This window comes from Falco rusticolus, chromosome 10 (genome assembly GCF_015220075.1).
Source record: "Falco rusticolus isolate bFalRus1 chromosome 10, bFalRus1.pri, whole genome shotgun sequence".
Lineage (NCBI taxonomy): Eukaryota > Metazoa > Chordata > Aves > Falconiformes > Falconidae > Falco > Falco rusticolus.
The window spans coordinates 23,539,465-23,553,797 of NC_051196.1; the positions used below are offsets into that span (position 1 = coordinate 23,539,465).

Below are 14,333 nucleotides of genomic sequence, written 5' to 3' on the forward strand. Positions count from 1 at the left end.
TGCATGGGCGTATACACAACTCATCAAGCGTCTTTTCAGGACTGATTCATAAATAATGCCAGGTTCTTCTTTCTCTCTCTGTTTCTGAAGGAGTAATGTCCTTGGAAAGGCATATATAGAAGCTGAACAAAAGGATTTGCCCATAATTTTCTGAGTATTTAGACCAAAGGGTTCTCTGAATCTCTCCCACTCTGTTTACTCTTAAGAAGATTTGCTTCTTTAACTAAGATTAAACTGAGCCAGTGCCTCAGTAATTAGGCTTTAAACAAAGTAGCACTGAATGTCAGGAGTCAGATCATTCCTGATTTATCATTGTAAAAAATGAATGAGGTCATGGGAGCTGCCTGGCCCGCCTGGGACCCTGCTGAGAAGCTTCGTGTTCAGTGAAACAGGGTCAAGTCACAGCCCAGAGCTACTGGTTATGCCCTCTCATCAATACAGACCAAGCTGCAGAGAGCAGGTCTGTCTCCACACCAGAGATGTTGGGAGAAGGGATTGAGGATGAAAATATGACCTCAAACTGCCATCACTGAAGTGTATGTGGTTGTGGATGGAATGCCTAAAGAATGGTGCAGCGTCTATACCTGACATGATCCTTATGCCCATCACAGCAACTAAAACTGCTGGAAAAAGTGACTTGGTAAAAAGGAAAAACCTCGCTGTGAAAATGGTGGGGCTGTGCAAAAGATATAATGAATAACCCTACTGTGTCGCCTTAACTTCTGTGTGGCACGTTACAATTCCTCTTGAGGAAAGTCAGAGGTTCATTTCTTAATATATTAAGGAAAAACTCTCTGGCGTTCTTTTCAGTCTAGTACGGTCTGATTTAGCTCATCAACTTTATCATTTCATTTTGAAGTTGCCAGTGGGGCTGCACCATTCATCCACAGATCAGTGATACTCCTCTGCTGTGAGCATAGCTAATGTGTGCACATGAGACGGACCATGGAGATGACACCGGTCACAGCTCCACTCCCACCTAGTCCTCTGGGTGAGCTGAGTGTCTCGGAACAGGGTGAAGGTACGGGAACCACTGAATATGAAGGGCTCCATGGCTACGCCTTTAATGGAGGCATATTCCTTCTCTACCAAGCCAAAAATCTCCATCATATCAAATCCTGGAGCAGACAAAGAAAAAGAGAAAAATAAGTGTTTAGAAATGAGAAGTGTGATTGAAGAACAGGTAGAATTAGCCTCTAGCTAGCATGGAGAAGGCAATAGGAGAAAGCGCCAGAGCAACACGGCACCATCAAGGCTGTGCAAACCCACTAGAAACCTGGAGCGTGCTCCACAAGTGGCAGCCAAGGAAAACAGTTCATGCCTGCACCCTGCATACACCTTCGCTGTAATCCTCTCCTCTTGGAGAAGAACAGACTAAAGATGGAGACTTTCACAACTGTGTTTTCAAACGTTCAGAATGAAAAAACAAATGTGAAAGAAGTTACTCCAATAATTTCGCCTTTTCAACCAGATGCAAATCTTCACAAGACATGGAGCCAGTCCAGTAATTACTAGGAGGGAGAAAAAATTACTTCTGCTCTGAAATGCCTTATATGTAAGAGTCAGAAAAATTAGGAAAGAACTTTAAAATATAAGCATTTCTATTTCTCTCTGTTTTCACAAGACACCCAGGGGTCACCTGCCTTATGCGGTCTGCAGAGATTTCTCCCACTGACATCTCTGACAATCGCCTGCTTGGTTCATGCAGCTTCATCTCACTCTCCCCGCTCACCATTAAAGCTCCAAGTCATTTTCTCATTTCATTTTTCTGTTCAGTATGACAAGATCTTGCAACTAGGATTCTTTTTTTAGTTAATCTGAATTTGCAGCAGGCTGGGATGAAGGCAATAGCTCATTTTTTAGCAGATGGAAAGGCTACAATTTTATTTCAACAGGGTGCTTTCAGTCTGGATTCCCTCACCTATTCACCATTTACAATTTTCTGCAGTTTCTTGGCTTGAGTTTTTATTTTGCCTGGGGGTTGATCTGGGGTGTTAGGGTTTTTTGTTGGGTTTTTTTTTTTTTCCCCAGTTTCAACAGTACTAGGGAGTTTGCCAAAAGAAATGACCTATTTGAGAACCATTTATCTGTTGTGGAGCTTCTGGCACTGGAACTTTCTTTAGAACATGCAGGAAATATTGTATCGTAAAGACTGAGAATAAAGCTTGAGTCACAGTTATAACTATATTGTAATATAATTGTATTATTACCAGATTGGGCATCTGCCTTGTAAGGGTTTCAGTGAACTGCTAAGGCAATGGGCTACTCCTGCCACCTTTGTCAAGGAGAAGGAGAGGTCAGCATTTGTTGTGGCTGTATGATTTGATTGCTTTAGCTTCTGCATCCATGGACAGGGCAACGGCACAGAGAGCCAGGGGGATGCACATCCCACAGGCTGCGAGGTCTGGGGTGGGAGCTGAGGAAAGATGAAGTGACCAAACCATGGAGTAACGGCAGAGCTGAGAACTGAAGCCAGTTTCTCATTCTCACCCATATCACAGCGCTCTTTGGGAAGGAGATGGTAGCACTTTATAAGCAGAACTAATGGCTTTCAAAGTAACCCTAACAGCGTGAGCAGCTGTTAGGGCAGAGGCAAGAGAAACGGTAACCTGCTACCTTCTCAAAGCCCACACTGCGGGGAGCACCTTGGGTATCTGCACCTCCTCTAGAGGATGCTAAGGTGATCCTGGGGACAGACGGAGTTTTTCTTAAGGAGCCTATATGAGGTAGGAATTGAAATCCTCTTGAAATTCCACAGCTGTTTGAAGACAGCTTCCTTAAGACTGGTGAAAATCCCAGCGTTAAGCACTAACAGCTCAGAGCATGAGCTGGTGTGACAGCAGGGGCATACTGATTTGGTTAGTGCAGAATATCCTTCTGCTTGATAAAGGCTGTTTTCCTATTTCAGTTCTCAGACTTCTCCTCTTTCCCTTAAGACAGGGAAACCATTTCCCTCCTGCTCAGATCCTGCATATTTCTCAAAAGCCAAGACCAGGTAGTGTTTTCCCATTCACAGCTCAGCACCATCAGGGCTGGATACGGTACCATACCTCGTACGGAGCCTTTGGTAGAGCTGATGGTGGGGCAGGCTGTGAGAAGAAAATAAAAAACTGTTAGGGAAGAAAAGACAGTAGGGGATTATGGAAGCAAAATTAACAGAGCTCCTCTAAGCAGAGCAATGGAAAAACACAGCAAAACTTAAGAATATTCTACAGCTTAATTCATACCCTGGACTTTAACCTTGTTTTTATATATATGGAGAGAGAAAGAGAATTTATGTTCATGCAGACATAAAGGTTGTTTTTCAGCTTGCCCATTGCAAAACAAAAAATACCCTCTTTCATCATCAAGCATCTTCATGATCGCTTTCTTTTAACTAACTCACCTGGCACCTTACACTATGAAAATACAAAGGAGCGTCATGTTCTGCAAGTTTCTCTTTAAAAATGGACATCAAAACACAATTTTTTTTTTAAAAAAATAAAACAGTGCTTTTACTGCAACATGCACCTTAATGGTGTTGTAATTAAAGATAGATATCTGCAGTTCTGAATTTTGTACCTGAAACTCAAAGTGCACACAGCAAAAATATATATCTCAACCTGAGAGTCTGGCTTTTGAATTCTTTTGAACAAAAAGAGTTTTGGCAAAGTTTTGCAGTTTGCCTTTCAGAAATTCCCTTGATGAATCCTCTGAGATGCCACAGGGCAGAAAGAAAAACCAGAGGAGGAAAGGCTGGGATGTGAAGCTGGAACACAAGGCGCCATGGCTATAAGCACTCTCCATTTAAAAGGCTCAGGTAAGGGGGGTTTTAGAAAACAGCGCACAAACATCACTTTCAATTATCTGCTGCCATGTGTATCCCAGGCCATGGGTGCCAGATGGAGCCGGGACAAAGGGAATGCTTGACGCAAAATGAGAAACGTCCCTGAAAATCAAGGACACTTGACAAGATGGGCTATTTCATAAATGGTTTTCTAGGTCATCAGTATAATAGAATCTAGCAGATCATTATACGAAGGCTTTGTTACAGCCTTGCTAGTGCTATCCTTGCATCAGTGCCGTTTTGTATCTCATCAGAAAAGAAGGGTTTCCAATTTTCCATACTAACTTCTGTAAAATGTGTACAAAATTTAAAGGGGGTGACCTACCCTCCCCAAAGCACCCGAGATTCCTAAGTCCTTAGGAGTTTCAATGTCATTCTTCATGATCAAGACAAAGAAAGGGCACCCGGACCTATGACTTTGATGGACACAGGACTGCTGAAGCCAGGAGTTAAACTACAAAGACCTACAAGTTGCCACGACCTCCATCATTCCATTATTCAACCTGATGCATAGCTTTATACATACATACCATAATTCCGGTAGAACTGGATATAAAACTATTGAAGGGATCTATGGAAATCAGTGAAGAAATCAGTTACGGAAGCTTCAGTCTCAAACCCATCTCTTCGAGCTTGACCAGCCTCTGGCTGTGGAGCAGTGTCCTGCACCCAAGATGAGCTGACTCATGTCCCCAAGCTGTACACTGCTCTTTCCCTTCCCCTTCCAGAAACCAAACAGCTTTCCAAAGGTGAGGCATTGCTCAGAATTGAAGCATGATGTAGAAAATAAAAATAAATCCCCCCACAGTCATATAAGCAAACTATAAACCTTCCCCTTTACCAGATACCTGACTCTCACTGCAGTCAGGGAGCTCCTTCTGACCCTTGCCTAGACCCCAGGGTCCCTCTTGCCAACATCCTTGGCAATTCTCACCTCCGTCCCAGGCTGGAGGCACTGGGATTGCTCACAGCTCTTTGATCTGGCAATGCTCAGCTTAGATGAAGCATATCAGAATCAGGGTAAGAATCCCTGACACTGGCAGTTTGCAGTTCTGCTTTGAAGATTTTTTCCTAGACTTTCCAGCCTAGGACTCTTGCTGCCTTGTGCCTTGTTGTTCTTTTTTTTTTTTTTTCCTCTGTGTGTGTGTGTGTGTGTGTGTGTTTATCTCCCCAAATCCCAGCAAAATACAGCTATTCACTGTACAATAAATGTTCACTCCTGCAACATCAAACCATTTCTCTCAATAATTTAGGTACATGTCAATGCTGGAGTCTTCTACTGCACATTCAACAGGTCTCCCAACATTATTACGTATCGTCTCCACTTCTTCTTCAAAAAAAGTTACTTTATAGAACATACAGAATTCAATATTTCTTCTATTATCTTTTCAGCTATCATAGCCAAACAGCTATATTGAATTCTGCAAGGTGACTCATCAGCCTTACGGGAGGATCATTTTCTGCTTGAAAGTTCGCGGGACTTCTCCACTGTGGTCTGAACACCTGTAGATTTCCTCAAGAGCACACTTGAAAACTTAGTCTGATATGTTCTGTGTTGTGTATAAACTAAAAATTTCTCATCTAATCTGTTTCATTTTTCCTTCTTGGCTTCCCTCAATATATTTTAAAACTGGAGGTTTGTTTAGAATAATTTAAAATAGGAAAAGCTAACACTGCCACAATATCTGTATTCTAATGTTTACTTCTTAATAATTTTTTATAACCCTATTAATTCAACATTTCTCACTAATCCATTTCATAGTATGCTTTATATCAGTTATAAGAACATACGCTCATTAAATTTAATAAGGGACTTTACAGAGAACTTTAATTTAAAACATGTAATCATTCCCTTTGCTCCATTTTGGTTCAAGTTGTGCAGAAATCCTCTAAAAATACTACCACTCTGTTTACTAAGTGAGTCTGGATTTAAGAAGTTATGTAGTTTCTGGCTGTCCTTGGACAGTCCCCAGAGGCATCTGTCAAGGAATGACATACCCACCCCTGCCGGCTCTGCAGAGCCCACACTGTGCAATTTGTTAGTGAAAAGAAGAAAAATAAAAAGCAAGACTTTATAGGAAGTAATTTACCCTCTGTTTTAGATGGAACGAATCCTCGTATTGAAGGTAATTTAGACAACACAGGAGCTGAAAAAGAAAGCAATGCATGTGTGAGCTCTGTTCTTCAGGACCGTGACACCTTCCTTGAGACCCAGATGGTCACCAGCCCTTCCCAGTCATCCTGGAATTGCCAACAATGCACAGGAGTGGAGAAATTGGGAAAGGATTCTCCCTTTTCAAGGCTAGTAGCCTACCACACTGAGCAAAACCCTGGCTTTGCCCACAGCCCAGTGCAAGCGAGGACATTGCTGTCTGATAGACATTGTCTCAAGACTGATAGATGGAAGATTATGAAGAACATGCACACTCTGACTGATACACTTACTCGTCCGTCCCGTTGTGGATGTGGTCTCACTCTCTCCTGTGTAGTGGATGGCAGAAACAATCACCTTGTAGGCTCGATCAGGCAGCAGCGACTGCAGGGTCACGCTGCTGCTTTTGCCAGAAGCCATGATCTATAGCAGGGTGGAAAAAGAGCCCGGCATTTGGGCAGGCTTCCCGTTATAGCTCTTACTCACAGCCCAGAGTTACATGGAGGGGTTCTAGTGGCACGTGCTGGGACAGCAGGGCTCAGGGCAGCATCCCTCCCTGGTTCAGGCAGCAGCAAGAGCAAGCCGAGGAAGCCTGGCTGTGCATTGCCAGCAGAGCAGCCGTGTTCAGGGGAAGAGCATTTTCTTATGTAAAGACCCCAATATTCCCCACACAAATGCAGAAGTGCATTATAACACTCTGTGTTTGAGTATAAAATCTAAGGTTTAAAAGGTTAATATTTAACCTCCATAAGTCAGAGGGGCAGTGGGTTTATCCTCTATCCCTCTGCCTCCAAGAATTCCCCATGGCAGTTCAAGGAGGGCAGAAAGCTGCATTAGCAGCTTTGATGGACACAAATATCTTAATCACAAAGAAGCCTGGAGGTCCTCTTCACAAAGCAACTCATCAGCAAGTCAGGGAAGAGATTTGCTTTTGTAGTCCTGTGAACCAGTATCCTTATGGTAACTGCTACTGGAGTGCGTGGAGTGGGCATAAAATTGTCCCCATGTCCTTCTGGTCCAGTACCTGTCACCTACAAAGGAGCCCGAGACTTACTGTTTGCTGAGCACCAGCATCCGAAACAGGGCTGTAAGTGATTTTGTAGTGCTGTATGCGGCCGTCGGGGGGGGTCCAGTGGACCTGGAGGCTGGTGGGGGTCTCAGAGTCGATGAAGAGGTTGGTGGGTGGGCTCCGGGAATCTGCAACGGGGATTAAAGGTGAACAGCATAAAAGACAAGCAGTAATGCTTGTCGATGGGCCACGTGCTTTCCAGCCCATCTCTGAACGCTTCAGTGCTCAGCTGTGCTGTGCTAAGAGCAGAGGCAGTCATCTTGGGCACCAGGCAAGAGGGAAAACAGATTCTGGAGGGATGAGGATTCCCCAAGTACAACACAGTACAACTCAAGCATTCAGCAATTTGAATCCTTGGACATGGAAAAAAAAATTTGGAAGGGGAGAAGAGTCCTGGAAGCACAAAGGAAAGAGATATACATGACCGACAAACACCAAAGCATGCCCTTCACACAGACCCAAACTGCAATTGAATTTTATCAAGGAACTGGAAAAACAGCTTTATTGCCAATTAAACCTGGATCACACATCAAAGTTAATCCATCATAATTGCTAATATTTTCCAGCTTTTTCTTTCTATTGTAAAATTATTCTTAAAACCCCCAGAGCAGCCAGCCCACGACAGTTTTGTCTAGCAGTTCTCACACCACCACCCACAGCCTCAGGGAGGGGATCACATACGCTACCTGAGCTACACTCCCTGTGCTGGTCCTGCACGGTGATGTATGGATGTATCCCAGGCAGGTGATGGTCTGAGCCATGGGCAGTCAGGAGAGGGTTTGCCAGAGACCAAAGCTGAGCAATTTTTAATTATACAAATGCGTTTCTTTCCCTGGGGTCCCACTGTGTAGCAAACACAACTTGGTGACAGAGGCTGGAGTGATTTCTTTGAGCAGGGGCTGGGAGTTAGTATGAGAAAGGCAAAGTGGGCCAAATCCATCCGCTGTTTGAGCAAGGGGCTCAGGACCATGGGCTCATCCATTCCCGGAGCTTGTTTCCAAGCAGTGTCTTGCTCTGCATAAATGCATGTGTCTGGCCTTGAACCCATGCTGCTGTGAATGCACAGAAGTCTTGGACAGAGAAAAGGAAGCATTTATTCAGAAGAAACTAAAAATTATGGGCGAGCCCTGAAGATAGTCAAGGGCACACTCCAGGCTAGGAGATTTCTGTTCTGCAGTTTTACCTGTAAAGCTCTTCTGCCCACCCAGCAAAGTCTAGGGTGACCTTAGAGCACAGGCTCCATGAAGATCATTTGCATCTTCATTGATCCTCCTTCTCTTTTCTGTATAAAATAAGCTTACTTTTCCCGAGGCTGAACCAAGATTGCTAGCAGCTGAATCAGGCTGGAGGCTCTTCCTGTGCATCATCACAAGGTAAAGTGGAAAAGAAAATAAGTGTGGGAGGTAAAGTCACTTCAACAGCACTATTATTAGTGCTGTGCTATACATCTGCATCTTTGCTGGCTGCCCTGGCTATTTCCTTGAGCAGAGGCAAGTGGAGACACTGCTTAAGTGAACTTTAAAGGGAAAGTTAGGGAAAGTCTTCTGAGTTGGTTTTATTCTGGAAAGCCCGCAGGCTTGGCAGAATTTGATGGCGTGGATCTGACAGCCAGGGGAAAGGTCACCTCTTGAAGCTGCCCAGGAGGATGGAAGCATCTCTGACACAGAGGACACCATCTGTGTCTTCAATTACCTCTTGAACCTCTGCTTCTCCATAGGAGGAATCCCAGCCTGCTCGTTCTCGGGTCTAACCAGCATCACAGGCACATTTTCAAATGAGAGTAAAACCCTAGAGTTCACCCCATCAAAATACTCATCTGCAATGATTATATAGGTAATTTTTTTCCCCCTCGCTGCCATGGGTTGAAGCTTCTCCCTCACATTTCGATCCCTTTTATTTGCAATGTATGCTCTGCTAGGAAGAGCTCATTGATGAAGAGCTTGAAGGCAGTTACCAGCCCCAGACTGGAGATGCTGCTGGCACAGCTTAGCTAGAGGAACGGCACCTTCTGCTCCACTTCAGTGCAAAGTCAGCCAGGGTGGCTCAGCCCAGCTGAGATGAGACACGTTTGCGTTCTCTGGCCTGGTAACAAAAACTTCCAAGAGACACTTTCTGAGCAGATAGAAAAGATGGGGAGGGGTAACATTGCCAAATTTGTGAAGATGATCTTCCCAAGTCTATATTTACTATTTTTTATCTCATCATGCCTAAGCTGAGGGACTTCTTCCATGGCCCCACCTCTGTGGTTCTTATTCTGATGGACCAACAGACTGTGTGGGCTGTCCTACTGCAGTCTGGTCCATTTGTGCCTCTGCCTGGAAAAGCCCCTGTCAGCAGAAGATTGAGATTCAGAAACACAGTTGGGATATGGTGGCTGAACATGTCACCATTCCCACACTGAACCTGGGACACAACACGACCTCACTTTAAATTCCTGGGTAAGATTTGAGTTAAACTGGGCAAGGATGGTAAGCAATACCTAAGCATTTATGGTGACAGCATATCTTAGCTGACAGCTTGAATAAGTTGTTAAACCGCTGAAATTCTTTTACATATAAAATCCACCTTGAAGTGCTGCCCTTGCATCCAGGTTCCCAAGTCATGTCACAGCCCTTTTACTGTGGGGAGAGTCCCTGTGTCACCATGGGCGGCTAACAGGTCCTGCAATGCTCATTCACATCACTGCTGCCTCAGAGCCTCAGTCCTGAAACACTGTGGCAGAGAGACACCCCCAATATCCTTGTCCTTCAGAACAAAGAGGTGACTGCTTTGTAAGATAACAAAGCTCCTTTTCCTCAGCCTGGGTGAAAGAACTTCCCCTCAGTACAAAAGAGATCAGCAGGATAAAAAGCCACCCCTTCCAGCATCTTCCAAGGCCACCCCCTTCCAGCATCTTCCAAGGCCACCCCTTCCAGCATCTTCCAAGGCCACTCCTTCCAGTATCTTCCAAGGCCACCCCTTCAGCATCTTCCAAGGCCACCCCTTCAGCATCTTCCAAGGCCACCCCTCCCAGCATTTTCCAAGATCTGCTCAGCAACACCTCTGTGACCCAGAAGCTTCCTCTTCCAAAAAGCATCTTCTGCACTCCCACTGGCTTGCGTGAAAGGCTTGTACCATTTGAAGTACCACTAAGGTTATTTATTAATATGACAAATGATCGCTGCGTAGAGCCTTTGGTAAAGGATAAGGGCTTTGTTACACTTGACAATTTATAGTAATGTACTGAAATGAGAGCTCTTAACCCAAATGAGACTTTAGTCTAATTATAACAGAGAGACAAGAAGAAACATCAGAACCATGGATAAGCACATGGTAACAATTTCGTTATCCGTGGGAAAGACATCAGTGTGCTTTTGTTTCTGCTCTGCCTCTTGGTGAGTCTGCAGAGAAAGGTTTGCTTAACTGGGTTACTGAAAAATAAACCTAAACTTTTTTTTTTTTTTTTTCACCCTAGTCAAGACTAAGAATTGAAAACATTCCAGTTGCTCCACACATTTTGCAACAGCTAAAGCACTCCCTTTTGCACAAGATTTTGCTTGGATTTTGGACTCATGTAAAACTAAGGCAGTGGCAGGGAAGGACTGGACTCGTGGAAGGAGAGAGGCAGCTGCCAGCCCTCCCTCACTAGCACAGCAGCAGGGAGGGGTGCCCTTCTCCTAGAAGGACGCCCAGAGCACCTGGCACTAGTGGTGGGAATGAAATTAAGTTGTCTATCTTGATTATTTGTGTTGCCACAATCTCACTCCACATAAATAGTTAAATAATCAAATATACAAAAAAAAAAGACTGAGGACCTGAGTTTTTCCAGCTGCACATCTTAACCTCAAAATTAATTTTTACTTCCTCTTCCTCTCTCTGAATACGTAAGTACACCATTACTTATACACCAAGTGCTGAGCTAGATAAGCAGATAAGATGGGACCTGGACCATAACCACTGTCTCCAACTTCTGTTCCTTTTCCAGCTAAAGCTGTTCAGCTCTTTTGAGTTCATAAAGTCTTCGGGGATAAATCTCATCCATAACTTTGAAAGAAAATTTTCTTCCTACCAGGAAGAGGAGAAACCTCATCCCAAGCCCAAATGACACATCACAGTGACAAATGGTTTTGGGTTTTATAAGAGGATGATGTTTCCGATGACCTGTTGTCTGTGAGGGCCTGGTGTCTGCAGGGTCAATGGGTGTTTCAGGTGGGGTGAGAAGGATCAGTGGTCCTGAATAAAATGAACCCGTTGTTCTCGCCTTGCCCCAGGGAGGAGCATGGTTCCATTTCACAAAAACAACGTGCAAAGACCATTGCTCTGACCTGGCATTTTTTTCCCTTAACCTTCAAAGAAGAAAGTATTCCAAGGAGGACGAAGGACAGGGACAGAAGCTTGTGTTACCAGTGCTTCCTGCTGACTTTCACTTCAGCCGCTGCCCTTAAACTTCAGTGATTCTTGCAAATTCTACTGAGATGTTTTTAAGAAAACTTACATGTCTTGACCTATTCCTATGTAAGGGGATGTTGCCAGGAAAGAAAAAGGGAAAACCAGTGATGAAAAGAAAAGCCGTTCTCAACCTCCTCTAACACATACTTTTGTTTTTGTTCAGCACAGCCTTATTGCTGCTATTCTCCAGGTTGCCACCCAGAGTCTACCGACCTGAGGAGAACCAGGTAGCTTTCATTGGTGTTTCAGCCCCCAGAATTTCATTTTATAATGAAAATTAGAGTGAAGCAGGCTCAAAAAATCAAACCAAGGGTCTGAAGATTGCCAGATAATATAAGAGATTGTTCTGCTCTAGCTGGAGGAGTTACCATTCACCAGCTCTGACACATAGATTGACCTTGTTGGACACCCTAACAATGCATCATTACACAGTACAAGATGGTAGCTTTTGCTTGAAACAATAAAGGCTTGAAGTATAACCACATCTCAGAATTTCTCAGAGTCCTGCCTAGTGCCACATCTTCCCATACATCCATTGTACAAGCCTTATTCCATTTCCTGGAGTCTACAAGTTTCCTCTGAACTGTCTGGTATCAGCACCGCCTCCTGGAAACCACCACCTATCCTTTCTCCTGCGCCACGTCTCACTTTAAACATTAAAAAGAGAGAATCACCATCAAAGACATCGATTGCACATGCAAATATTGGCCCTGAGGAGTGTGTGGCACTGTCCTGACTGCTCATGCAAACCCACCAGCAGCACCCAGGCACTGAGGCTCCGGTTTGGCTGCCCAGCTGCACACTCGACTTCTTTGAGTGCTTTGCTTTCTTCATGCAGTAAGGAAAAGTCTGACATCCCTCAGGCATCCTTGTTCCTTTGACAAGGACAGCAGCTGACCAGCAGAAGTCAAATTGCCTTCCATGTCCCAGCGGGGTGCCAACACCAGCAAGGACCGGCTTGTCCAAATATGCCTAAGAAGGTCGTTCACGGGGGGTGAGGAGCTCCTCTGACATTTTGTAATTCATGGCCTAAAACAGCCATTGATTTTCTGAAGCCTCTAAACAGCTCTAATTGTCCTTTTATCATTATATACCTGTAGGATGCCCCCCCCCCCCGCTTTTTTTTTTTGGTCAGTATGAGGCTTCTGGTACTTGCCAAAAGTAGCTCTCTATAAACAAATGCTATTATTAGTCATTATTAATAAAACCTGAGCTTCTTATTCCAACATCACCATTTACTCTGAGCTTCATCAGCTCAACACCAGCCTAAACGAGATTATTCTGTGAAGCAGGCTGAGAGATAGAGGAGGACTCCGCTGTTGAATGAATTGTGTTCCACTCACTGCCAACAAAGCCATTATACAGGGAATACTAATTAAGAGGACCTCTGGGAGTGCCACATTTTAACCTTATACCCTGCCTATAGAAAGCAAGATTTAAATAATGCTTCCAAGGCAGAGGCTGCCTGCAGGATTTTCTCTCATTTTTGTAAGTGTCCCTCAGATGAAGCACAGCTCAGCAATGATGTAGCTGAAGTAATCCTCACCCTCATTAAAAACAATATTTCACTAACAAGAAACATTTGTTAGGCTGCACAGTGTCACGTTCAGCTGAACACCCAACAGAAAGCCAATTCATTTGCATCAATCCATTGCACAGAAGCAGGGGAGGAGAAATTAATGTATTCTGCATGAAGCATGTTGCAAGGGTATCAGATACCTATAAGATGCACCAGCCTGCTTGTGTTTGCCCAAGCTGTTTTTCTCTGGACAAATTCAGAACACTTTAAGAAGGTGGCTAAATATCTCTAACTCCTGTCAGACATTCAGATTTGGGATTTCAGAGCTGGAGATAACCAGATCTGAGCTGCTGGTCTGTGATGGCGTCTGAGGCATCCTGTGCCTTGTTTATTATCCCTAGGCTGTAGACAGTGAGCACTGATCACTTACTGGTCCGGTGTTGAACAGAAACCGTGTCACTTCGAGCACCATCTTTGTAATAGGCCCAGATGGATATTTTATAGTCAGTGTTCTTCTGCAAGCCTGGCAGGACAGCAGTTGCCACATTTCCAGCGATGGAGAGCTGCAGAAGGGAAGAAATGAGTCAGTCGAGTTCCCAGGCATCCCTAAGCTATCTCATGCCATCCAAGCATCTGGCTCACAGATCGCCTGTAGGCACAAATGAGTTAGCACTGGGCTTTGGGGACAAAATCTACTGTTGTGGGTTGCACACATCTAAGCAAAGGCAAAATTCCAGCCCTGGTTAATGCAGACTAGATGCCCGTGCATTACAACCCAGTTATATTCAGCAGCTACTTCAGTCCCCCAGTGCAGTGCCCTGACACAGGGCAGCCCACCTGCCTGGGGCATGAAATCCCTTTGCCCAGTTTCCAGCTTTTAGGTGTGCTGAGGTTGGAAGCCCCAGTGCACCCCTATTCCAGCCCAGGTGTGAAGTACTGCAGGACAGACTCGTTTATTTAAACCACTGTATAAACAGCTGTTTGCATTTGTACTGAAAATAGGGGCTTGCAAAGGCAGAGGTCCACCCCTGCCCCTCCAGCACCAGCTCTGCCTCTGGTCATTCTCCTCCCTGTGTTCATCATTGACCTCATTGATGAGCAGTATCCCAAAAGTAGTCAGTGCTCACCGGCACGGAGGAAAGCAGAAGTTGTTTCACCTGTCTTGGAGGTTCAATGCCTCTGGCTATAAATACTTGAGTGTTATCTTTGTCTTTTTTCACAACAACTTGACATTGTGGGCTGGTGATTCTCTGCAACCCCAGATCTTTTTCTACCGAATTGCTTCTTAGCTATTTGTTCTACATCCTGTATACCTGTAGTTAATTATTCCTGCCTAAGC

At 44.5% G+C, this 14,333-nt stretch overlaps 1 protein-coding gene across 1 annotated transcript in view; it reads right to left on the reverse strand.

Annotated features, from left to right (window-relative positions):
- Nucleotides 1–14,333, reverse strand: part of COL20A1 (collagen type XX alpha 1 chain) — a 44,714-nt gene that overhangs the window by 17,726 nt on the left and 12,655 nt on the right. Inside the window, exons 15-20 of the mRNA XM_037403314.1 lie at nucleotides 13,425–13,557; nucleotides 7,033–7,175; nucleotides 6,272–6,401; nucleotides 5,917–5,973; nucleotides 3,051–3,089; nucleotides 980–1,118 (exon numbers count right to left, since the gene is read on the reverse strand). Coding sequence (XP_037259211.1) covers nucleotides 980–1,118; nucleotides 3,051–3,089; nucleotides 5,917–5,973; nucleotides 6,272–6,401; nucleotides 7,033–7,175; nucleotides 13,425–13,557 — 641 coding nt within the window. The remainder of the gene's footprint in view (nucleotides 1–979; nucleotides 1,119–3,050; nucleotides 3,090–5,916; nucleotides 5,974–6,271; nucleotides 6,402–7,032; nucleotides 7,176–13,424; nucleotides 13,558–14,333) is intronic.